Source organism: Vipera ursinii (assembly GCF_947247035.1).
Source record: "Vipera ursinii genome assembly, chromosome: 2".
NCBI classification, from domain to species: Eukaryota; Metazoa; Chordata; class Lepidosauria; order Squamata; family Viperidae; genus Vipera; species Vipera ursinii.
The window spans coordinates 137,551,461-137,577,340 of NC_139513.1; the positions used below are offsets into that span (position 1 = coordinate 137,551,461).

Consider the following 25,880-nt stretch of genomic DNA (forward strand, 5'->3'; position numbering starts at 1 on the left):
TACTGTATATATCCTTGTTTTATTTGTAAAATACATTTTAGAGCCATCCATCTCAAGAACATGACTCTGGAGGGCTCACGATAAAATAAATAAATAAAAATGTATACAAATACAAAATAGGAAATAAAACACACAGCAGTTGAAGCATCATTAAAACCCATCAGCAAAACCAGGAAATGAGCTCCATCAATCCCCAGGACACCAGGCCTAACTGCATGTCAGGAAATTACACCAATTTATTGTCTTTAAAGCACTCGAATAACTTGCAAGCCAGGATGCTTATCCCTATTCCATGTACGTACTCAGGAGTTAAGCCCTGAATGAAACTTTGTTTGGAGTATGTGCTAAGCTTGCAGCTCCAGTGTTAAGTGCGTTAGTGAAATATGGAAACAAAATCAATAAAGTTCCACGGGACTGTTCTTAGATATACTTCCCACATCTCCCTCGCCATGTTTGGAGAGGCCAGGGGCTGAGGACAATGCTGTCCCAGGCCACTCAGGCACCGGGGAGGTGGTCGACCAGAGGGAAGAGCTGCCTGCCCTCACAGACGCGGGGGAGGATCAGCCGCTGACAGGCGGTGGTGCTGATAGGCAGCTGGTCTCCTCTGATAAGGGACAACTGCCTCCTCTCCGCTTGATCCAAAGGCAAGGAGAGCAGAGCAGAGGCAAGGCCAAAGAAGGGCTGCAAGGCTACTCGGGAGGAGGCCGCCCCACCCCCCTCCTCACAAGGAACACCAGGAGGGGATTAACTTAAGGAGAAGCCACGGGGAGTTAATCTTTGCCAGGAACAATTGTTTGCTTTGGCTTACACTCCCCTGACTTCGACTAGCATCTGTTGCCGTTTGCCTTGCCTTGTTTGGAAGATTGCTCTTTGCCCTTTGCCTTGGACCTGGCCCGTGTTTTGTGGACTGCTTCTAGCCTTTCCTTTGCTGTGCCCTTTGAACTGCTTCTTGCCTTGGACCTTTGCTTTGCCCTGAGCACGGCACTGTCTTGTACCTGGATTCCGCCTTGTGGTCTGGACTTGGAACCCTGGGCCTTGCCCTGTGATCACACACTCCTGCTCTGCAGACCTTATTTGTACTACAGGAGCTGTTGTCTGGGGGACTGAGGGTGGCTGCCCTGGAGGTAGCATGGTGGTGGAGCCGTGCCGGTTGTTGGAGGGCCGTTTGCTGGATCATTTGTTGAGAGAAATAAACAATTTTCTAGAGGCTTGCCTTGCCTTGACCACCTGAGTCACAACACGTCCATATGCATCCAAATTGATTCATGCCCATCATTGTTTGTTTTTTTAAAAAAATCTGTTTATGAAGAGCCTGAAATCATGAGAAGTGTTAACGTGACCTACCGCTCCTGAGGAAAGTCTCGCATGCTGCTCACCAACCCCAAGCGCACAAGTTTCCTGGCCACCTGCTTTCGTCCCCGGTGATGAGAGCTGAGATGTGACAGGATGTTGTCAAGCACATCTTCACCTGGGGTTGAAAAACAAGACTTGAGAGGAACAGAAGGCCTGGTGCTTGGACTTTGGCTGAGGTGGTGGAGAGAAGGAAAAGACCTGGGTTGGGCACTGAAAAAAGTGACTTATGGCCACTTTTCACACTTACAACTGTTGCGGCATCCCCACAGTCACATGATCAAAATTCGAGCACTTGGCAACTGGCGTGTGTCTATGTGGTCCCCACTTGTTACCTTCCTAGCTGGCTTCCGACAAGCAAAGTCACTGAGGGAAGTTGGATTTGCTTAAATGAGCATGATTCACTTAACAGCACTGATTCGCTTAACAGTAATGGCAAAAAGGTCATAAAAGTAAAGGTAAAGGTTCCCCCGCACATGCGAGCTAGTTGTTTCCAACTCTAGGGGCCGGTGCTCATCTCTGTTCCAAAGCCGAAGAGCCAGCGCTTGTCCGAGGACATCTCTGTGGTTATGTGGCCGGCATGACTAGACGCCAAAGGCACACGGAACGCTGTTACCTTCCCACCATAGTGGTCCCTATTTTTCTACTTGCATTTTTACGTGCTTTCGAACTGCTAGGTTGGCAGAAGCTGGGACGAGTTACAGGCGCTCACTCTGTTACGTGGCACTCGGGATTCGACCCGCCAAACTGCCGACCTTCAGATCGACAAGCTCAGTGTCCTAACCCACTGAGCTACCGCGTCCCTCAAAAAGGTCATACAATGGGCAAAACTCACTTAAGAACTACCTTGCTTAGCAATGGAAATTTGGGACTCCATTGTGATAGTAAATCGAGGACTACCTGTACACAACATGTGCCTAGTTATGGCTCCGAGAGCCATTTGTAGCATTTATAAGGATAATCCTCCTTGGTTAATTCACTTTCAGTCACTACAATCATTCTTGCTGACCAGTAGCTTTTAGGTTTTCTGCAATACAGCACCAGTTTCAAAACTCCACCTCCCGTTTTTACACACACACACACACACACACAGAGAGAGAGAGAGAGAGAGAGAGAGAGAGAGAGAGAGAGAACAAGAACAAGAACAAGAACAAGAACACACACACACTTCCTTTCCCTTATTTTCTTTAGGAGAACAAAATGTGAATGATACCTTCATGTTTAAAGGTGCATTAACAGACCATACTCTGACAATGCAGCCTGACATGCCAAGATAAAAGCATCATGCTAATGCTGCCTTCTATTCAACTATGGAAAAACATTTATTAATTTAGATTATTTATACAGCTTCCCATCTCATAAAGCGACTCTGGGAGGCTTACAAGATTAAAAACAAACCCAGCAGAGAATCTAAACCCACAGGACCAGCACTCACCTGCACCTTTAGAACAGTGGTCCCCGGCTTTAGAGCAGGTTGGAATTTGAGAACCTATCAACTGAAGAACGGCACCTTGGGAGATCAACCCAGAGATTGCTTCTGAAAAAGTTTGGAAATCTCTTCTCTCAGAAACTTCTCTTTCATTTCAAAAGTAGGACTCCAAAAAAAGAGGAGTCAGGAATACACTGGAGACTGTTCTGCAGTGGGCCACCAAATAAGTGTCTTCCTCATGGGGTCCCAAATTTTTCTTATAAAAGTTTCAGCTCACCCCAAGCGCTCAATTACATTTTCACCCGCCACAGAATGGAAAGGCCCTTCAATGAGCTTTGATCTTGCACGCTTATTAGCTGGCTTTTCTTCCCTGCAACTAGGTACCCACCTTCCATTTCTTTATACTTGTGGTAGAGCTCCTGAAGTTCTTCCTCCTCCTCTTCAGTCCAGTGGGAGGCCTTGCGCGCATTAGAACTGCGAAGGAAAAGGATATCCTAGTGAGAAAATTTCCCCATGAAATATTATCTAAAATTTGAACATTTCTGTAGACAGAAAAAGCATTCACTGGGTTTCTGATTTATGTAGAACTGATGGCATCCAGCAAAAATAACTTAGTGATTGTTTGATATGGCTTCCTATATGTTGATATAGAGGGACGCGGTGGCTCAGTGGGTTAGGACGCTGAGCTTGTCGATCAGAAGGTCGGCAGTTTGGCGGGTCGAATCCCGAGTGCCGCGTAGCAGAGTGAGCGCCTGTTACTCGTCCCAGCTTCTGCCAACCTAGCAGTTCGAAAGCACGTAAAAATGCAAATAGAAAAATAGGGACCACTACGGTGGGAAGGTAACAGCATTCCGTGCGCCTTTGGCATCTAGTCATGCCGGCCACGGAGACGTCTTCGGACAAGCGCTGGCTCTTCGGCTTTGAAACGGAGATGAGCACCGGCCCCTAGAGTCGGAAACGACTAGCACGCATGTGCGGGGGAACCTTTACCTTTACCCTTTACCTATGTTGATATAAAGTTAACCTGTCGTCTGCCAGGTAGGGTTTACAGGTGAAAACCAGCACCCTGATTTGCACCCATAAACCTATCACATGCACATCCACACACGTCCTTATATCCTGAAAGCCTGTTTGATCAAAGAAATTAGAGAAGCTGTCTTTTTTCCCCATCACAACTTTAGCATCCTGGATATGAGGTAGCAACTCCTGGTTTTCCTTTCTATTTTTCTAGGTCAAATCAATGGCTGAAACAAAAGCAGCTTTTGATAGGACTCTGGCTAGCCAACCCCCCCAACCCCCGGCCTTTAAAATGCACAACTTTCTTAAACCATGGTTCCCCTATTTTGAGAACAATGTATAAATGGCTGAAGGTACTTCCTTCTGTTGTTCAATTCTTAACTACAGACAATACTATGGGGGTAGCAATCCAGCATCCAGTGCAACAGTTCTCAAAATGTCCTCCACCCCTAGAAATTAGGTGCTAACCAAAATCCCAAAGCTCACCTTCCATCTTCCTGTAATACCGTGTAGCCTTCGGTCATTTCTCGAACCACAGCTGTGCTTTTCCAGAATAACAGTTCCATGTAGGCTTTTTTATTGGTCGATGCCAATGCGAAAAATTTGCCCACAATGTATTTGGCAAAGGTCACCAGCTCCTAAAATTTACAGGTATTTTGTTTTGTTTGTTGTAAGTCCAAAAGCTCACTTAACGTTTACTCTTTCAGTGACAATACAAAGTTTCAGTGAAGCTGAATAACGGGGACTTAAAATAAGACCTCATAGTTGTAATCATTGGTGCATCCCCACATTGTAATCATTGCTGTATCCCCACAGTTACATGGTCATGGTTCATGTGCTTGGCTACTGGATCGTAATTAACAATATCACAGCATCCTGTGGTCATCTGGTTTCCATAGGCCAGACATGTCAAACTCGCGATGTCACGTGACATCATGCAACATATCGGGATGTTTTTGCCATTGCCAGCAATGGGGTGGGCATGGCTTCCGGATGACGCTCTGGCCCGCAGGCCGGCAGTTTGACACCCCTGCCACAGGCAATCTTCACTGCCAGCTTCAGATAAGCAAAGTTAATGGAGTTGTAAATGCTGTTCACATGATTACAAGATGTTGTGACCACATGGGATTCACCTACCAATGGCAAGTGTCATACAGAAAGTCAGAGAATCACATGACATTGTGCCTTATGATCCTGTCGCTTAGCGACAGAGTCCCCAGTCCCAGTTATTCTTAATAAGGGAGGGCTAACTACATTTCTACAGTCAATATTTGGAATCATTTCATTAAAGAAAATTCTTCTTTTCTAAAGGATGTGGGCAGTTCAGAAATGTGAATGAGTGAATGAATGAATGAACGAACAAAATGTTCCCTTGCCCTCCCAGTGAAGCAGATTGCTGACCTGTATTCTGTATATTTTTTTAGTTTTGCTGAGGGATATTGTACTAGATGGGAGAAAGTAGGATGCATGTCCAAATTAAGAATACAGAAAAAGGTTTTTGAAATTTGGAATATACATTTATTTATGTGTGTGTGAGGATTCTGGATTAAAAAGACATCTTTTCCACAGGTGTTGTGGTCTGATTTCCATATTCAAATAAGGCTTTGAAAAAAAGCTGCATGGTTAGGAATTCTGAAATCTGAAATCCCAATATACCTATCTTTCTCCACTGGAAGAAGCTTATTAGGACTGCAAGATTCTGTGTTCTGCCCTTCTTAAATCAAAGATGGTATCCTGCAGCTTCAGAGCTGCAAGTAAGCCCATGATAGCATGGTTCATATATTTTAAGCTGCAATTGAAGTCTTGAAATATCTTTATAGTTTTTTTAAAAAGCACCCACTTTGATCCAGGCAATTTATATTACAGGTAGTCCTTGACTTAGAACTATTCATTTAGTGATTGTTCAAAGTTGCAATGGCACTGAAAAAAAGTGACTTAAGACCGCTTGGCAACTGGTATGTATTTACGATGATTGCCGTATCCCAGGGTCATGTGATCCCCTTTTGCATCCCTCTGATAAGCAAAATCAATGGGGAAGCCAGATTTATATCTGCGTTACTAAATTAACGACAGCATCACTTAACAACTGTGGCAAGAAAGGTCATAAAATGGGGCAAAACTCATTTAACAACTGTCTTGTTCAGCAATAGAAATTGTTTCATGTGTGTGTGTGTGTGTGTGTTTATTTAATTGGTTTATATGGCTGCTTATCTTGTAAATGAGACTCGGGGCAGCTAACAATGCATTAAAAAAATAAACACATATGCAAAATGAAAAAACCCCACAAATATGTCATTAAACATGAATACAACAGAACAGAAAAATAGAAACTACTCAACGGGCCATTTAACTTCCCAACCCTCCAAGCACTGGAACATATCCAGGTCTTCAGCGCTTTATGAATCACTGGCAAAAAAGACCAGCTCTATGGAAGACCAGCAGGGGCCAATCCGATCTTGGAGGTTGTGGGTTTTTTAAGAGCGCAAGCGCTGCTACAGAAAACACATGCGATACAGGTAGTCCTCAACTTACAACAGTTTGCAAAAACTTACAATTCAAATCTAATCTCTAATCAAACTCATAACCAACCACATCCTATTCCACCTCACCTTATAAGCTCCAGCGGCAGGGTCGCTGAGAAGACGGTTGAAAAGGCAGAAGACTGACAGCTGAAAGAGTAAGGCCTCCATCTTGAGGTCATAGGCAATGCGGTGCAACATCTTGACCACGCAGTGATTAGTGTGGGGAGTGTTCTGTTGGTAATTTCTGAACAGCAGGATGTAGGCCTTGACTACATTAGCACTAGCAAACCTGCACCACAGGATACAGACATGAAGTCATGTTCTGGGAAACAGCAGGGGAAGATTATTTGTGCGCACACAGGCTGGAATTCAGAACATCAAGGGAATAACAACATTCAGCTTCTTCAGTAGTTTCAAATGCATCAATTACCGTTTCTAGTAGTTGTCGACTAACGTCGCTTAGCAGCCATTCAAAGTTATGACAGACCAGGCAAAGGGGGCCTTAAGATCCGATTTTGAAGTTCCAACAATTGGGCTCCTTCCATGGTCACATGACTGAACTTCGAGTGCTCAACAACAGGGCCGCAGGTATGCTCATTTGCACCGTCCCACGGTCCCATGACCAAGCTTTACAATGGTTTTGCCAAAACGGGATACATACTTCCAGTTTTTGGCAAAAACCGCACCCAGAGAAATCCTGCTTCGCTTAATGAGCAGTGTTCATTTTACAACAGTGGCACTCCCTTAACGGCGGCCGCAAAAAAGGTCACAACATACGACTGTAATGGGCAGACTCCATTACGGTCGTTTGTCAAGGGCTGCCTGTATTATGGGTAAGGTAAGAATGCACAGACAATTTTTGTCATCTGAAATACTCCTTGCATAGAAAAGAGGGAGAGACGGAGAAAGAACTTACCGCTTCACATAGTCTAGGAAGCTGAACTCTTTTTCAGAGACCTGCACAGATGCCAACTCTTCCTCAGCAACTTCCTCATCCTCAGCAACCTCCTCAGGCTCATCTGGGTCAGTTGCTGCTTGCCCTGAATACACGCAGGAGGTTTAAAGGAAACTGTCATTAATCCAGCTCAGAAACACAGAAATCTTGCCTGAGAAATTGTGTGTCTGTGCGTACATGCATGATACATTGTTGTTATAGCAATATGAGAAATGCCACCTCAGGGATCTGTAGTGTTGTGTTGCTGTTTAAAAAACAGTCCGGCCAGAAAAAGACCAAAGTAACCTAAACTGTTGAAAGAATCCATGAAGAGCAAGTGATGATGATGATGATGATAACTTTATTGTCACTTTGAATGTACACCAATCGGCATACATCAAAATGAAATTTCGTTGCATACAGCTCTCAAAGGGTCACCACCTCCAATATATACTCCTTGTAGAATCGTGGCCCGCTCAAATTTCACATTGTCCATTTTAGTCTCTAGGGAGTGAACGATGGCAAACAGGACAGATGGAAATGGGGCTTCATGTGGATTAGCCCTCAAGTTAGCTTGTAAGTGTAAGACAAAGTCTTAGCAATACCACTAGCAATAACACTTAAGACTTATAGACCGCTTTGCAGTGCTTTACAGCCCTCTCTAAGCAGCTTACAGAGGTCAGCATATTGCCCCCAACAATCTGGATCCTCCTTTTACCAACTTCGGAAAGACAGAAGGCTGAGTCAACCTTGAGCCGGTCAGGATGGAACTGCTGGCAGCTGGCAGAGTCAGTCTGCAATACTGCATTCTAACCACTGCGCCACCAGGGCTCTTTGAAAGTCTTAGTCTGAGGGAAGTGGCCTACTCATGAGGAAGTATACTCACGAGGGAGGTTGGCAAAGAAGATTTGCTTCAGCAGATCCATTTCTTCAACTGGATCAACGGTGGATGATCCAAACACGTCTCCTTCAGGCCACACCTCCCTTATGGAGCAGAAGAAACGAAACTTAGCTAAGTGCAGGAGATGGGATAAATTTCTCCTCAACATCAAGCACTGCAGATACTGCAAGCAAGGTTAAACACAGAGCTACAAATATCTATCTACTACTTAGCAACTATTATTGTAAAAGTTCAGAAAATGTAACTGATTTGGGGGTGATTTATAAATCTCACATTGATACTATTGAGAAATGCAATATGTTATGAAGAAGTGGCTTCTGATCTTCTTAATAGCAATTATCAGTACATTTATATTTTATCCTGTTTCTGAAGCTGTATCTTAACTTTTTTATTTCTTTCCACAATCTACCCTTTCAAATCATCAAATCTGTAAATCATAAATTCATTTTTCTTTTTTTCAGCAAAAAAGTCCATAAAGCTTTTCCACTCACTGATAAATTTAGTAGTTGTTCTTTCTTTAAGCAAACAAGTTGATGTTGCCACTTCTGCTAGTTCTGTCATCTTCACCAACCATTCCTCCCATTATAGTACTTCACAGTCTTTCCATTTTTGCACATAAAGTAGTCTCACAAAACTGATCGTATATAAAATAATATTCTATGGCTCTTTGCTAATTGTCTGTCCATTAATCTCAATAAGAAAAGTTCCGCTTTCAGTTGAATGTTAGTCTTTAAAATGTTTTGTGTCCCTGTATGCATTTGGACCCAAAGTTTTCTAGCTTTTGCAAATCCACCAGGCATGATAAAATGAGCTTTTATGTTTTTTCACATTTCCAACATGGATAGAAGTGCCTTTATACATTCTAGATAATTATTCTGGAGTCACATATTAATGGTACACCAATTTATAAAATTTCTCCTTTTAAATTATAACAGTGTGGATTTTATTCCTTTCAACGACATGCTACCCCACTGTTCCATCAATATGTTATATCCAAAGTTCTTTCCCCATTTTAACACACACTCTTTAACTTGTTCATTTTTATAAATGCCTCAAGACAGGGAACATAACTAATACTCCATCGTTCTCCTATTTTCCCCTCAATAACAACTCTGTTAGTGGGGCTGGGATGACTGACCCAGTCATCCAGATGGCTTTCATAACTAAGGCAGGACAAACTCACAGTCTCTTGGTTTCAAGGCTGGTGCTTTTACTACTACAACAAACTGGCTCCTCTGTTTCAAATTTCAACAAAGGTTTTAGCAATTATATGTACATCATTTGTATATAATGCAGCGTCAAATTCTGTCTCCTGCTGCTCAATTGTCCTAATGTCTACTTTATATCTTTCTTTTAACTGTGCATATAAAAAAAACCATTGAAAGTTACATCCCTCTGCAGTCAGTTGCTCTCTTGATTTCATCTTATTATAATAGTCCTGTTCCTTAAATAAGACTGTCAACAGGATTATTTTTTGAAAAAATAAATAAACAGTCTTAGAGGATGATGTTTTGAAGAATCATGAAGCTGGAAGGGTTCGTTTGAGACCACTGAGAGTCTCTTCAGTGCAGGAATTCAGAAAATTTGCTTATGGGTTGATGAGCAGACTCTCCTACCCAGTCATTCTCCTGGTCCCATTTCCAGTTGCAGGAGAACAATAACCTGGCTGAATCAGGATAAGATGTTGCTCTGAAGTGTTGCGTGCAGACCTACAGATTTTTATCTGCAAGCTAAAAACACACCCACAGATGCATCTTTGAAGTCGCTCTCTTACCTTGCCGAGCGCAAGAGTGAGAGCGCTTCTGGTGCCTGGCCAGTTAATAAGCTGTCCTGGATCCGTATCATGGCCTCGGCTCGCTGCTCCTCTAATGGAACCTCTGATGTGGCATCAAAAGGAATGACGTCATCTGGAGGAGACTCAAAACCCTGGCAAGAAACAGATATTGTATGGAAGCCTGTGACAGCAAGATCCCTTCCACACCCCCCCCCACTGGAAAAGAAAGAAATTTCAGCAGGAAATGTTACAGATCCAGACAAAAGATTCTGAATTTTGCTACAGCCAACCCAAGCAAGCTTTACACAGGTGTAAATTAATCAAAGGCTAAGCTGGAAAGGCATGGAATCCACATGAATGACTTGAAAAGGATGGAAAAGGCAATTCCAAGAACCATCATTCCTTCTAGCCTGCATTCTGCCCACTTTCATGAAGTTTTGAGAAACAGGGCTACCCTGTAATTATTAGGAGGAACCATTTTAAAAGATCGGTTTGTTGTCTCAAAATGGGCTTGGAGGATAAAAAGAAGGGAAGAAAAACCTGGCGTGGAAAGCAGACTAGCTAGAGGCTACTAGAATGAACTGTGTGAACAAAAAGAGTAATACCACCACCCACCATCCCGTTGCTTTAGAGAAAGGAGAGAAAAAGTGCTATTGATCTGGTGTTCATATTCCTTCTACAAAGGTTGACCTGGAAACAAGGTATCACAACCTGCAGAATCAGCAAAAAAAATAAAATAAAATAAAGATATCCAGGAGAGCTTTTCCTTTGTTTCACAGGGACTGTGTGCAATTGAAGACTTTTTTTTTCTTCCAAAGATGTCACAATGGGTCTTTTTCTATACCCCCCTTACGAAGAGCTCATACAAGGGTTTGTGTGACTTTTTAGGCGAAGGCCATAGCTTAGCAACAGAGTATTTGTGCTTTGTACACAGAAGGTAACGAATTTCAGCCCTAGGTACCTCCAGGCAGAAGAAAACTCTTCTCTGAAAAGCTAGCCTTTACCAATCACCTCAAGAAGTACCCAGATGGCACTTTCTGCAACACGAATCCTATCTTGTTTTACAAGAGAACATGCCGGAGAGAAGAAGGACTTCTGCTCATTGTGTGCAAGATGGAGCCCAGAAGTCCTGACTTCTGCACTCTGAAGAGCTTCCTTCGCCTATCCGGTTGGCAGGAAGCCCTCTTCCTGCCAACTAGATTCATCTTACCTTTATGCACTTATCAATTTGCTCCACCAGCTTTGGCCACACCTTCTCTAACTCTTCGGGAGTTTGGGGTTGCACACCAGGCCCAGCAGAATGAGCCTTGGATTTCTTTTTCCTCCTGTATTTCTTGCCCTGCAGCAAAACAAAACAATTTTTGAATCATGCTTTGAGAAAATAAGAGCCTTGGTGGAGCAGTGGGCTAATGCCTCCTTAAGTAACACCAGCTGCCTGCAATTAGTGCAGGTTCGAGTCCCACCAGGCTCAAGGTTGACTCAGCCTTCCATCCTTCCGAGGTAGGTAAAATGAGGACCCAGATTGTTGGGGACAATAAGCTGACTTTGTAATAATGCCGCTGGGGCCCCCCCGCAAAAGCCCTAATAAGCAGGCATATACATAGAATGAAGGCTATTGCTAAGCACATTGATTTGTGCTTTAGATTGTAAGCCGCCCTGAGTCTTCGTAGAAGGGCGGGATATAAATGGGATTTTAAAAAAAGAGAATGCTGACTATAAGCATTATTTGCCATGTTGATTGGGGTCACTGAAAACTTTACTTCAGCAGCACCTAGAGGACCAAAGATCCTCCAGCTTTAATCTAGTTAGATTCAAACTCAGCTTTCTACATGACGTTGGCTAAGCTGCTCTCTCCTAGACCAACCTGCCCCAGTTAGGAAAGAAAGGCCCTCCATTCCATTTGGGTGAAGTGATAGTTCTTCTACTAAAGGTTGCTGGCTGTAGTAGAGTCAGGCTAGAACTAAGATTCCTGCGCAAAAGGTTACAAATTTTTTCCCCTTCCTCCCAGCCCTCCCCCCTTGACCAGTTAATCTTCATCCAACGAGGAGCCGCATAGGTGTTTTGAGAATCGCTGAAATGTTTGGGGCAATCCACATTCCATTCTCAGGGTGCGTGGCCTTGAGGACTGGCACATAACTGGACCCATGCTTTCGTGGTCTTCATCAAGCTGTCCTTCCCCCCTCCTTATTTCCCATCACATCCCCATACATGTTTATTGCCCATTTGTCCCCCCTCGTCCCTCCTCCCTCCCTCCCCATCTTTGATGGCAGGATGGCGGCAAGGCGCCGAGCCAAAGATGGCAGAACTGACACCGACCACTTATGGGGAGCATAATAACGAAGAAAGGAAGCAGTTAGCATCTTGAAGAAAAAAATCGGGTAACAGTGAAAATAATAAATATGTGCACTGACCAAAAGATTCCTAAAGAAATAAAATGGAAATTCAAAGGAAAGGAACTCAATTCCCATACCCCAAGATACCTGCACTACTAGGTTTTTCCTCCCTTTGCAAAATTTCTCCAGCATCTTCAAGAAGAGATGAGTTGTCTCCACCAGATCTCTCAGGAATGACCTGGGTTGCTTTTTCTCATCAAACTTACGGAAAAGAGTGAGGAACAGCTCCCGATATTCCATCAAATAGAAAATGTTATCTGGAGGAAGGAAGGGCTTGGCATTAGTTTCATCCAAGTAAAACCAACATTCTCTAAATAATGGAGAGGGGAAGTAATAATAAAGTGGGTAAGATTCCCCCCCCCTGCCCATGTAGTTTAATTTTGGGAGCTGAAAGGCCACTGTTGCTTTTCTGTTTGTTCCTTATTTGCTCAGCAAATAATACTTTTATTTAGCCTTTCTGATTAAATCTGATAAGAAAAAGATGGAGGCTCACTACAATATTTAGTGATATTTAGAACAGACTATCTGTTCAGAAGACTGCAACTTCAATTTATAGTATGGTCAGGGATGGTTGGAAAACTACTCAAAATACTTAACATGTTACCCACGTTAACAATTCTAGACTAGCCAGACCAAAGGTTTGTCTATGATCCTATCCCTCCAAGCAAATGTAATTCTAAGCCTTTCCCTTGGAATTGGTACAGATTACAATTGGTTTCTCCTTCCAGCAGGAAGCCTAGAATGTTATCCCGGGAAATCACTTGCTATATAATGAAAAAAAATCTTTACTTTTAAGGATGTGGCTGCTGTTGCGCACAGCTTCTTCCTGGGAATGGTCCATTTCATGCATAGTCATCAGCAATTCCTGGTAAGCCTTGAGAGCCAGATGCATCCTGAGAGACAAGGAAAAGAAGTTGAGAAGCAGGAATTCCTCTGACTTTCCATAGGAAGGTGAGATAAATGTCATTATTTAAGTCTGCGCAGGCAAAAAAATAAAATAAAAAATAAAAAATTCCACAGAATACTCCATTGTGAGAATGTCCTCTCACCTTTTAGACCAAGAGGTGATATCCTTCTTATCTACCAGGCTCATTTCATAGTAGTTGGTCAGACTCTGTTCAATGAAATGGAAGGTCCGAACACCAACCGTCTCAGAAACCAGCTGAGGCTGGAAAGAAGAGGCCCGGTTGAAGGCCATGAAGAAAGCCATAGCCCATAAGTAGTATGTCTCATCATGCTGTTGGGCCTTTTCCCTGATCAAGTGATCCTGGGGGAAAAGAAAGAAAGAGAATGTCCAAGGCCATCTATGATCTCGTAGCCTCGGCTCTTTTGGCTCCCTGTCAGATGCACCCAGCTTCAGAACACAAGCAGATCTGATAGGCCAAGGTAATTTAAAACCCTAAAATGCAAACAGTGGAGATTAAACATGCATAAAATAGCATTTAAGAACTTAGAGCAGGGCTTTTCAACCAGTGGTATGGGTACCACCTGTGGTACATTGGTACCTGGCAGGTGGTATGCAGCAATCCTAGAAAAGTGGTAGCAGGGGAGGGGAATGAGCTGAACCGGTGGCAGCACCGCACAAGCCTGAGCGAGAGATGGCTGGAGCTGCAGGGCTGTCAAGGATCAGCAGAAGCGCCAGGATCAGAGCCAGGCTCCAGCTGGAGCTTGGTGCTGATCCTGTCACTTCTGCTGAGCCCAGAAGAAGCGCCGATCAGCAGCATCTCCAGGGTCTTGTGATTTACATTCAGATGCTTGGCAACTGATTCATATTTATGACGGTCAGAGTGTCCCAGGGTCATGTGAAGTGACCAAAACCTGCTGCAACCACCCAGCAGACGGAGGGAATAAAAACCAAACACCCACCCCACCCTACCCCTGCTGCCAATCCTCAACAGAAATGCTCACAACAATGAAAACCTCGGACAGGAGGAAGAGCGCCGTCAGGCGGGCAGGCAGGTGTCTTGCTCAGCTGTGGCTTGGGGGGGCACTTTTTTCAATGCCATTGTAACTTCGAACAGTCACTAAGCAAATTGTTGTAAGTCAAGGACTACCTGTAGTTCATCACTTTTTGGGGGGAGGGTCATCAAGTTTTTGACACCTTGGTGGTGCAGTGATTAGAATGCAGTATTTCAGGATGACTCTGCCCACAGCCAGGAATTTGACCCTGACCGGCTCAAGGTTGACTCAGTCTTCCATCCTTCCAAGGTTGGTAAAATGAGGAGCCAGATTGTTGGAGGTAATAGGCTGACAATGCAAAATACCCAGAGTATGTTGTAAAGCACTGTGCAGAGGTATATAAATCTAAGTGCCATTGCTATAAATGAATTTGAGCCAATTGAATCACATATTCCTTCAATAGTTGTTTAAAGGAATGGCAGAATTGGGGGAAAAATATTTGATGCCCTTCTAAGAAAGAGAATTTCTCATAGGAGGGAAATTTACAACTGGGCAATGTCATCAAGAAATTCCACTTTTTTAGTCCCCAAACCTATCTCCAAAGATGGCAGAACATATAACACAGCCTTAGATATTGAACACAATGTAAATGGAAGGGATCCATCAAATATGCTGGTCTTTAACTTTAAAGGGAATAAGCTGCATTTTAATAGCATCCAAGAACTTTCCACCGTGGATAGGGAGTAATAATGTTCTTATTCTTCCCTTTGGCACCAGAGGAGGAACAAGAATCATTGAAAAATTTGACTTGTAATATCTCCAACCTGAGTGCAAATGGGCTAGGAAAAGCCACCCTAATCCCAACGAATCTGACTGCTGCCCAGTCCTATAAACAAGGGTCATAGATGGCTAAGACATCTCCCTCTTATGGTATCCTGCAATTGGCCAGCTCCACACCTGAAACTCCTTCTCACCTTGACCAGGTACATGAGGCGATTGTAGCAGTTCTCCAAGAACTCCACACAGAACTCCTGGAGGAAGCGCCGCACATTTAGGGCAGAGCGGCGAGGAGGTCCTTCACCATCACTGGCGAGCTGCTGCCTTTTTGGCACCCGCCGTACCTCCTTGCACAGATCATGGCTGTAGTTTTTCACCTGTCCAGGAATGGGGCAGAATGTGAATAAGATGGAAGTGGGGGGGAGGGAGAGGGGGGGAGAGGGAGGTTGGAACGTGGATTCAACTCCTACCATCTTAGTTCCAATACCACCAGATGGAAAGTTTACCACAGCTATATGGTTTCCTGCAGAAGTTTCCATTTCATAATAAAGTGCAGAGATAACATTAGACAAACTGGTCAATCACACTGTTTTTCCAGTGATTGTCTCCAGTGAGCATGCAACATATATAAATGTCATTAATCAGAACATTTTTCTAACACACATTACACAGTTGCTGTAAAAATTAGCTTAATCTAGAGGGTCTAATCCAGTGGCCCCTAACCTTTTGGGCGCCAAGGACCGGTTCTGTAGAGGATGGTTTTTCCATTGAAAAACCGTGAATGTGTGTATGTGTTTCGCGTGCTGCTTGGAGCTCAAGCATGTGCGGATAGGGCTTTGCAGTCCATGGTCTGCTGCTGGTTCGTATCCTGGGGGCTGAGAACCCCTGGTCTAATCTAAACGTATATGGTCTACTGGGCCTGGAAAATATGGTTGATGATGGTGCAATTACTTCTTTACAATTGTGGATTGATCTACATTATAATCTGGTAGTTTTATGAGCTAGCGAAAAGAAGCTCTCAAAATTGACCTCAACCAACTATGATATGCTAAGAAAACCGGAAGCCAGCTTACGAAAAAGCAGTGAGCTGCTCTGTCAGAGGCCTGCACTGGTAGAGGATGTCCACCAACACCGGCCAGGATTTTCTGAAGACATAAATGATGGCACAAGGGTCTAGGAAACCCAATAGCCATAGTAGTCTTTTATTAAACTCTTCAGTGACAAAGACAGGCAGACTTGAGGACAAATAAAAAAAACTACATGATTCATGTGCCCATAACATCCCATGCTTTCCTTTCTCCGTTTCCTGTAAGTGCAGAAAGTAGCACCACTCCTTTGAAAAAACACCCTCAACACTATACAGATGTGCAGATGCTGCATCCTGAAAAAACCCACTCTCTCCAACCTTGCACACAGTAACTTGAAGTGACTTACATTGTGTAGCCCCTTGTGCATCACTACATCTCTTTCCCCAATAGCTTTCAAGCCCTGAATAACATAGCAGCCACCAAAACGAGAGTGTCTAAGGGAAAACAGAAAAGTGTGGTTTCACATGAACAAGTCCACTAATTTATGAATCATAACATCAACCATTTGTGAAGAACGATACCTATCTACTTATTTCAAAGATAACTCCTCAGTAATAAATAATTTTTTCCCAAATACAATGGATTCTGCTGAAGTCTTAACATATACAAAAATAGGACTTTGGATGTCAACTTGAATGAGTCAGCTTAGAACTCCTTGTTGAATAAAAAATAATTTTGGATATTATTTGGGAAAGCCATCAAAATTAGATTGTAAAAATAAATTGCAAAAATATTGTAAAAAAAATGATTAGCGACAGCAGCTGTTCTAGATTAAATTTATGAATTTAGCCAGAGAACTAAAAAGTTACACAGACTAAAGAGCCTTCTTTTGTAATGGAAAGCATAATTCACACCCCTTAAGCTGCATTGAAACAATTAAAGACTTTCTAAATTGTACAGGGAGAGTTTTAATCAAATCAACACTTATTTTCATCTTTAATGATAATGGACACTTATTTTGGTCTAAGGCCTTTTTGGAAAGTGGAAAAATTGTACAATTTCAATAACTAATGCTAGTGCTGCTTTCCATCCAATTTTTCCAGTTTTCTCAAAGTTTGCAATATTTTCTTTAATGTTTCATTTTCAGTGTCATTCTTGTGTTCAAAAAGATGCAGTGTTGTTTGCAATGGTTTATACACCATAAAACAAAGGAACTCAGAATCTGGATCAAGTAAAGGGTATTTGATTCTGGCACGTGCATCTTTTTCGTTGTAAGAGCCGCTCCTTGGGTTTGTTTTTTTTTGGAAGGGGTGGGTGGGTTTGTAGTAAAAAAATGATTGCACACTGTTGTTACCTCCTTAGCTCAAATACACATTTCTGTGAGCCTCTGCAACTGTTCATTGGAGGATAAACTGCTAAGTTCCTTTGCCACTGTGTATTTTATTGTTCTATTGTTTTACTTCTGTTCTGTTTACACTCTTTTCATTTTTCTGCCTTTTTATTATTGTAAGCTGCCTAGAGTAGCCCCATGGTGAGATAAGTGGCAAATAAATTTAATAAACAAACAAACAAATAGGTAGAAGGAAGATGCCCCGAACAGATGGAAGCATCCCTGTCTGCTCTGAATCTGAATATTGTGTGAGAAATCATGATTGGGATAGTAGTAAATTATCTTTGCAAGAAAGAAATGTTTTTTGGAAGGTTGCCCAACTTAAGAGACAGTATTTACAAGGAAGGGGAATGGCTTTCTTTGTTAAAGATTACAGACTCAATTCTTGGCATTTAAAGGATGACATAACTGGGAACAGAGAGGATCCTTTTCCCCCCCAAATCATCGTTAGTGACAGTGATTGGCTGGGAAAGCCAAGTGGAAGACCTCCAAGTTCACTTCCTCACCTGCTACTTCGCTGGAATATACGAGTCTTCTTCTCAGCCTGTTCCTTCTGCCTCAAGATTTCCAGGCCTGCCACATCTATGCTCTGCTCCTTGGCTGAACGGGTCTGCCCTGTGGTTGCCAACAGCTCTGGATTCTATTGGGAACAATTTTCTTCCAGCAAAGAAAGCTATGTTTATTCCCTCCCTTCCCTTAAATCCGTGCACCCCAGCAGAAAGTAAACCAACAGAGACTGCACTGGGTAAGGAAGCTTTTGCCTCCCCACAATGCTGAAACTTTAAATGTTAATTAAAAGTTTAATTAACGTTAAATTAAATGTTAATTTTAAAAGGGTTAATGACAAAAACTCTTCTTCGTTAATGAACCACAATATTCCGACTCTGACAGAGGCCAGCCAGAACCAGAGGATAAAATTATAACATGGGCTAAAGAGCCACATTTTCTAACAAAAGTACAACTGTCGATCTTGTCAACAGTTCAACCATCTCTCAACCTTCCTTTTTCCTCTTCTACTTTCTGAAGCTGTATAGGTAAAAAAGTAAAAGTTTATCTGCGGGTTTTTACTCTGCTAGTCATAACCGACCTTAAGGCATAGTGTTCACCTCTATTTCTTAAGCCAAAGAGCCAGTGTTGTCCGAACATATTTCCGTAGTTGTGACATCACCGCAGCACAGAGTATGCGGTGAAACACAGAAGTCTGTTACCTTCCCACATGCTTATATGCAGTACCTATTTGTCTATTTTGCATCTGCATCCTTTCAAATCGCTAGGCTGGCAGGAGCTGGGAGAAGTGATGGTAGCTCACTCCATCTTGCTGTACTCGAATTGCTGAGCTGTAGACCTTTAACAGTCTAAGGCAGGGATTCCCTAACCCACAAGCTGTGGCCCACTACCCAGCCGCAGCCTATTCAGAACCGGGCTGTGCAGGTGGCGGGCCGGCGTGCGCAGCTCAACTTGTGTGAGCCGCAGGCCGATGCATGTGCACATGCATGCACAGTTCAACTTACACAAGTTGAGCTGTGCGGGCCTGTGCCTGCATGCCAGCCTGCTACTTGCGCGGCTCAGTTCTCTCCACCACCCCCAGCCAAGCTGCCAAGGTTATGGACCGCTGATCTAAGACTCAATGTCTTAGCCACTGAGCCAATGCATCCCCTCCTGAAGCTGTAAGTTTCAGAATTCCTGGAAATCTCTTTGGAGTCCCAACTTAGAAACATTGCATCCTTTGCTTCTTTCTGCCACCTGCTGATATTTCCCACGCTACCCCAGCGTTCATTTCTGACCCAAACAGACTTGCTTGCTTACCTGGTCACGGAACATAAGGGAGATTATCTCCAGCACGTGTAGACTCCACTGCTGTTCACTTGGGGAGCTGGCCAAGAATTTGAGCAAATCATCCATCCCGCTGATGTGCATAGCCCAGAGTACCCGGTCATGGATGTTGGCATCATCGTCAATGTTCTATGGGAGAGATCAGATGGGATTAACCATTAGAATATGGGTAGCCCTCAAGTTATGACCACAACTAAGCCCAAAATTTATAATGCTAAGTGAAATATTTGTTAAGTGAGTTTTGCCCCATTTTATGACTTTCCTTGCCACAGCTGTTAAGTGAATCAGCGCACATGTTATGTTAGCAACACGGTTGTTAAGTGAATCTAGATTCCCCACTGACTTTGCTTGTCAGAAGGTCGCAAAAGGAGATCATGTGAACCCCAGGACACTTCAACCGTCACGAACATAAGAGTCAGCTGCCAAGCTTCAGAATTTCGATCACGTGACCATGGGGATGCTGCAATGGTCGTAAGAGAGAAAAACGGCCATCAATCACTTTTTCAGTGCCATTGCAACTTTGAGCGATCACTAAACGAACTGTTGTCCATCAAGGACTACCTATATGGAATTTTAAATCACAAGAAGCTATAATATCCATTTTGCTCAGCCTCATGTCACACTACACAACAGGCAAAGTGTCCCACTGACACACTCATATTCTTTGGGAATATCGTTGATAAACAGGATGAGGAAGAGCCACAGCCAGGCAATAGTCATATAAAAGGCCTATCAGTCCACAGAAGAGATTGGGGGGGGAGGGGAGAGAAGCATCTCAGAAAAGTCCCTCCCTAATTCTCTGGAAAGTTCAGGCAAGGGAAGAGAGATGTGCTTGCAGACTTGCAAGAATTTATTACTGTTAATCTTAACAATAAGTCCTGAACTACACTGAAGGGCTGACAGAACAGACACCTCCCACGCCTGTCAGAATCCATTTATATCACATTCATAAATGTATGTTTAAAACATTATCCCCGCCCCCCCCCCCCACTATGGATTCTGCCATCTCCCGAGGAAGGTGGAGCATATGTGGATTCAGCCTGCCTTAGGTTATTTCAAAGGCCAAGGGAACCTTTTGAACTGGGGGGAACAAAAGGGAGGGTTAGAGAAGAAGGCATCTGGCCTGTGTCTTCTTTTAATTCTGGAGAGGAAGAAGCCAATAACCATAAAGATTCGAAGTTCCTTTTTTTTCTTTCCCACGAAAGGGATGACACGAAGTAGAAGGATGGGGGCTGACCAAATGGCGTTGAGGGAAGGGGGGGGGTTGAACCGGGTACCCTTTATAAAATTTCAATTTGTAAAACAATACTAAGTCCTGTCTTGTATTCCCACAACCGAGCATGTCCTAGTAAAGATTCCTTTTGGACTAGAACTGACTCCCAAGAGTTTTTGTCTTCCCAAGACGTGGATTGGGGTGGGTCCTGACAACGTCCTAGAAAAGAAGAGCTGGCAAGACAGACGTAGCAGTAAAGACCAGGTTCCCCTCAGAATGTAAAGAAAAAAAGGGAAAATCACAGTGAGAGTGTTCTGGACAGGAGCAATGTATCCCACGGTTTTCTTTGATTCTTCTGCTGTATCACTCAGCTGAAGTCTATTGGCTCCCTAAATAACAATATCGAACCCATACTGGAAGCAAGGCATCATTTATTAAGCTTAAGACATTCCCACCCCCTAAAATAACCACGGAGAGTTATTCAGCAGTACTGCAGTGAGTTGTTGAGATAAAGCAGATGAAACACTGAATAGGAAACTTCCGATTATCTGAATATCGTTAATATCCCTGTCAGACCTGCCCCCACGTCTGCCCTTGCTAGTCCCTTATTGTCCAATTAGATTTGAATAAATTGTTTTGGGAACTGTCTCTTCAATGGGGGGCTGATTGGTGGGCTGTTATATTCCATGCCCAGCATTTTGACCCAGAGATGGTGTCTCTGGAAGGTATGATGAGTAGTTAGCCTTCCCCCCCTGCCTCCCGACCAGCTCCCTCCCCCCATAGTTCTTGGCAGACTGGCAGCTAGCTAATGCGAAGCTTAAGTGAAGGATGGCAGTCCTGACAATCACCTACAACAGTACCAGTTAGTATTAACTCAGTGGGGGAGGAACTTGGGAAGCCCAGCTTCCTCTTATCTGCAGGTATATGCTTGTATGTTTACTCCATGCATCATTCAAGGCTGGCATTTACCAGCCCAAGGCCAGCCTTTCACATCAATACCTTCTCTTCATCAGGATCAGCTGGCACATGCAGCACATTGCGCACCAGAAGCAAGATGCGCTCAATTAGCAGGTTATCTTCTTCCTGGCGCTGCTCCCAGTCCTAGGATGAGAAAGGAGAGCATACACACACACACACACACACACACACACACACACACACACACACGTATTGGAAGCACATGAAAGAGATGAACTCAAGGAGGAGGCTGTTGTCTTCACTGCTCCCACCCTAGTCTTGTTTGTCCAAATCTTGTCTCTTTTCGCAACCCTTTCTTGTCCTCAAGCCGCCACCCCCACCCCCACCGCCACCCCCTTTCGATCTGGGAAATGATTCCAAATGAAACTCACCAGCTGCAGCAATTCGTACAGCTTCTCACTCAGCACCCCAAAGACCTTTTCACTGGCAAATGCCTAAGGATTGGAAAAAGAATGTACCGTATTAGGGTCCCATGAAGACAGAGCAACCCCTCAAAGCAAGCTACAAAGACCTGGTATTGGAAACTACAATCTGCTTCTTCCCTTCATTATCTGCCTTTTGTTTATTTTTTTTTTTAAAAAAGTTCATCCCCTTGTGGTGTTCTTCAAATTAGCTGCCATGTGGTGGCGAAGATGCAACGTATTTTCATATATGGTGGACCTGTAAAAAGGTTAAGGCTTTTTGGATTAAATTCTGGTGGAATATGCAGAAGATATTTAAGCAAAGGATAAAGTTTTGTCCGCAATTGTTCTTATTGGGCATAATTACAGATACTACTGTTGTGGACACCAAGTTGATGTTGAACCTAATTACAGCAGCAAGACTTTTAGTAGGTCAATATTGGAAGAAGGAGGAACTCCCTACTATAGAAGAATGGACTCTAAAAGTTTCTGACCTGGCGGAAATGGCAAAGATTTTGGCTTATTTGAAAGATCATTCGCAACAACGTTATATTATGGAGTGGAAAAAGTGGATTGATTATATCCAGAACAAATATGGGACTAAAAAGTTTCACTTAGCATTTGAATAAGTTTTTTTTCTTTTTTTTTAATGTGATATTAGTATTGCTTGTAGTCATTTCATATGAGCTAGAGTGCGATAGACTTAATAGTTTATTGTTGTTAGCATATGGTTGTTTATGATTGTTTTTTGCTTTTATACCTTGTATTTAGCTCTGGGAAGTTGGGGAGGGGGGAGGGGGGAAGGGGGGGAGGGTTAGGAAGGGGCGGGCGGAGGGAGGGGGGGATTGTTAAAGATAAAATGTATTGTAAAACTTTTCAATAAAAAAAATAGCTGCCATCCCAGAACCAACAGTCAGTTCTTCTTACCTTCAAAGATCTTTAGTTTAAGCCCAGCAAAACTTACTGTGGAAAGCTTCAAGCGTAACTACAAAGAGCACCCTGGCTCAGAAAAGCAGAGTCTATTTCCTCGTAATCCTGTTATTCCCCCAAACAATGGGACAAGGACTAGAGAGCACCTCCCAACTCACTTCTTTATAAGCCTGCAGGTAAGAGACAATCTGCAGAAAGTGATGGCGGAGGTTAATGTCCTGGGGAATTTTTCCAAAGCAGAGGATAGCTGGTTGAGTTAAATTCACCATTAATCTAGGAAAATAAGAAACAGAGACTTTGTCAATGATTATAACATAAAGCCAGCTTGTGTTGTCATTAAACCACTTCAGTATTAAAATACTTCACAAACATCTTAAAGTTATACTAACTTCCCACTGACAAATTTAAGCAATGAATATATTTCTACACTGGTATATTAGTCCTTAGCTAATTCATTGTGATGACTTCACCAGTATTTCATTTTTGGTAAGTATTTTTCTGTAGTGAATTCCTAATTGCCACCTATATTACATATAGTTCCAGTTCAGGATTTGGTTCAGGTTTAAATTTAAGTGGATAATGGTTTGACCTAGACTCAGATCACCATGTGAGACAAGCATGGGATTTAAAAATAATCTGGAGATTCTTTCTTTAAACCCATACTATATAAAGAGTTTAATTTTCTAAATAGGCTAGACTTCTTTTCATTCTAACATTCAACCTAGATTGCCTTCACCTCCAGAGATAATAAAAATTGTTGTAATAGCTGCATTGTACACATTTTAAAATTTGGTTCTTTGAAGGATATTAGTTCCTCCTCCCAGCACAATTAAAGTATTGATTTAGCTAAAATTTAGCTAAAACTCTCAAGTCATATATTTCAGAGATATGCACATTATTCAAACTGACCGTGTTCAGATATTTTAAAATTGCCAGAGCATAGACACCCATCACTCTCATTTATATCTAAAGTCCTCAATTGTTTCAGACTAAAATTATCATAATCTCTTGCCACTGATCAGAGAGTTAGGTCTTATGGGATAGGACAAGACCAGGGCAGGGACTGTTCCCTGATCTCTGTAACACACACTCCTTCGTTGCTGTCACTGATATTCTTCATACTTAAAACCTATAACCGATACTCTTTCCTTCCACCTTCTTCCATCCTGCCATTCCTACCTGATGACAGCATCAAACAGCTGTTTGTCTTGGGGGTACTGGGTGATAATAGGGATCAGGTCATTTTGCAGAATCTGAGCAGCTCCCAGCTGTTGCCGAATATCCCGGGTCTCATCCTCATGGCGCAGATAGCGGATTAAATCTTTCACACTCTCTGGAGGAATTCGAGCCAAGTAGAAGACAAAAATTCAATGGGGTGCAAAGCTAGAGCTCACAAAATTGCTATCTCAGGATACATATTAGTTAGGCCAATATACCAAAGGAGGAATGGACTACAACTCTCATCACAGCTGGCTAGGACTGATGAGACAGATTGATAAAGTTGTAGGAATAGAGAATAAAACTGTTTTGTTGTGCCCTGGAACCATCCAAGGAAGGATGACAAGAAGATACAGTATCTCCAACTTTTTCAAAACTAAAGCAAAAAGTTAGAAAGTGCCTTCACAGAACTCAAATGTTTCCTACTTCACGATTTAGTTGCCTCCATCTGACAATCAATAGCTTGAGACATACACAGCCCTTACACATCCTCTAATATATACTTCCCAGTCTTGATCACTCACCTATACAGTCTGGTTCTTTATGGTAGGTGTCCCCTTCTAAGTATCCAAGGGCACTGCAAGTTGCTAGGAGTTCACAATTCATCATGTACAAGTCCATAAATCTCAGACTAAGAAAAAGAATGGAGCCTGCAGAGAACAGACAGTTTGGTTGTACAGTTGAATATTCATAAAGTAATAGTCATCATTTGATGAAACAAATGAGTACTTGCTTACTATCTCCGATGGAAGTCTGAAAAAATCCAAAGCCGTTGTAATGTTAGTTTTTAACTAAAGTCAAGGTATTTTAAGATTTTACATAGGTTTATCAATTGTTGGTGTTTAAAATTCCACATCTGGCCTTAAAAGAAATGAGGGAGGGCTAAGCAAACTATCTAGTCTTTTAACTGTTTATTGCTTAAATTAAAATTATTTTATAAGATTACTTTTTAAAAAAATGTCTGGGATAGGCTGCAACAAGTTAGTCAGTTTCCCATGTTCATGGATTGCAGACATGATTAGTTACTACCACATATACCTTCTGCAAATAGAACAAGTTCATAAAAGAAGTTTGAGGTACCTGGAACACGTATTTGACCTTGAAGGAACATTCACTTCTGGTAGAAATCCCAATTTGCAGTTAAAATACAGTACTGCCCAAACCAAAATATCATAAAAAAACCAGCTTCTTTTATGTCTCTACGTATAATCCAGTTTCCAAATTATAGAGGCAAACAGCAATGTGAGATGTATCCTAGTCTGGAGGTCTACACTGACATTCTTACCTGAATTTATCCAAGCACATTTGCTTATTCTGACTCTAGCCACTGACTTCAAAATCAAGTCCCACTAAAATTAACCTTTAAAAATGCTAACTACTGTACAGGTAGAATTGTACAATACAGCTGAAAACATGTGAATTTTCTGGAAATAACTACCATTGTAAGTCAAAGATCTAGAACAAGGGTTTTCAATCAGTTGAATCCTAGATTGAATTGTGTTCCATAGAGCAGGGCTTTTCAACCAGTGGTACGGGTACCACCTGTGGTACATTGGCACCTGACAGGTGGTATGCGACCATCCTAGAAAAGTGGTAGTGGGGGAGGGGAATGAGCTGAACTGGTGGCAGCACCGCACAAGCCTGAGTGAGGGATGGCTGGAGCTGCAGGGCTGTCAGGGCTCAGCGGAAGCGCCAGGATCAGTGACCAAAACCTGCTGCAACCACCCAGCAGACAGGGGGGAATAAAAACCAAACACCCCACCACCCCACTCCTGCTGCCAACATTGCTCACAACTGTGAAAACCTCAGACAGGAGGAAGAGCGCCGCCAGGCGGGCAGACAGGCGTCTTGCTTGGCTGTGGCTTGGGGGGCACTTTTTTCAGTGCCATTGTA

At 42.8% G+C, this 25,880-nt stretch overlaps 1 protein-coding gene across 1 annotated transcript in view; it reads right to left on the reverse strand.

Annotated features, from left to right (window-relative positions):
- The window catches only part of TIMELESS (timeless circadian regulator), a 57,755-nt gene that overhangs the window by 16,626 nt on the left and 15,249 nt on the right, over positions 1-25,880 (reverse strand). Inside the window, exons 2-21 of the mRNA XM_083353028.1 lie at positions 24,512-24,637; positions 23,949-24,102; positions 22,928-23,042; positions 21,810-21,872; positions 21,460-21,561; positions 19,221-19,376; positions 17,921-18,054; positions 16,431-16,518; positions 15,194-15,373; positions 13,370-13,587; positions 13,110-13,213; positions 12,408-12,577; positions 11,138-11,266; positions 9,928-10,079; positions 8,139-8,236; positions 7,235-7,358; positions 6,406-6,607; positions 4,283-4,434; positions 3,168-3,253; positions 1,345-1,468 (exon numbers count right to left, since the gene is read on the reverse strand). Of these exons, the coding sequence (XP_083209154.1) occupies positions 1,345-1,468; positions 3,168-3,253; positions 4,283-4,434; positions 6,406-6,607; positions 7,235-7,358; positions 8,139-8,236; positions 9,928-10,079; positions 11,138-11,266; positions 12,408-12,577; positions 13,110-13,213; positions 13,370-13,587; positions 15,194-15,373; positions 16,431-16,518; positions 17,921-18,054; positions 19,221-19,376; positions 21,460-21,561; positions 21,810-21,872; positions 22,928-23,042; positions 23,949-24,102; positions 24,512-24,608 (2,648 nt within the window). The 5' untranslated portion in view covers positions 24,609-24,637. The remainder of the gene's footprint in view (positions 1-1,344; positions 1,469-3,167; positions 3,254-4,282; positions 4,435-6,405; positions 6,608-7,234; positions 7,359-8,138; positions 8,237-9,927; positions 10,080-11,137; positions 11,267-12,407; positions 12,578-13,109; positions 13,214-13,369; positions 13,588-15,193; positions 15,374-16,430; positions 16,519-17,920; positions 18,055-19,220; positions 19,377-21,459; positions 21,562-21,809; positions 21,873-22,927; positions 23,043-23,948; positions 24,103-24,511; positions 24,638-25,880) is intronic.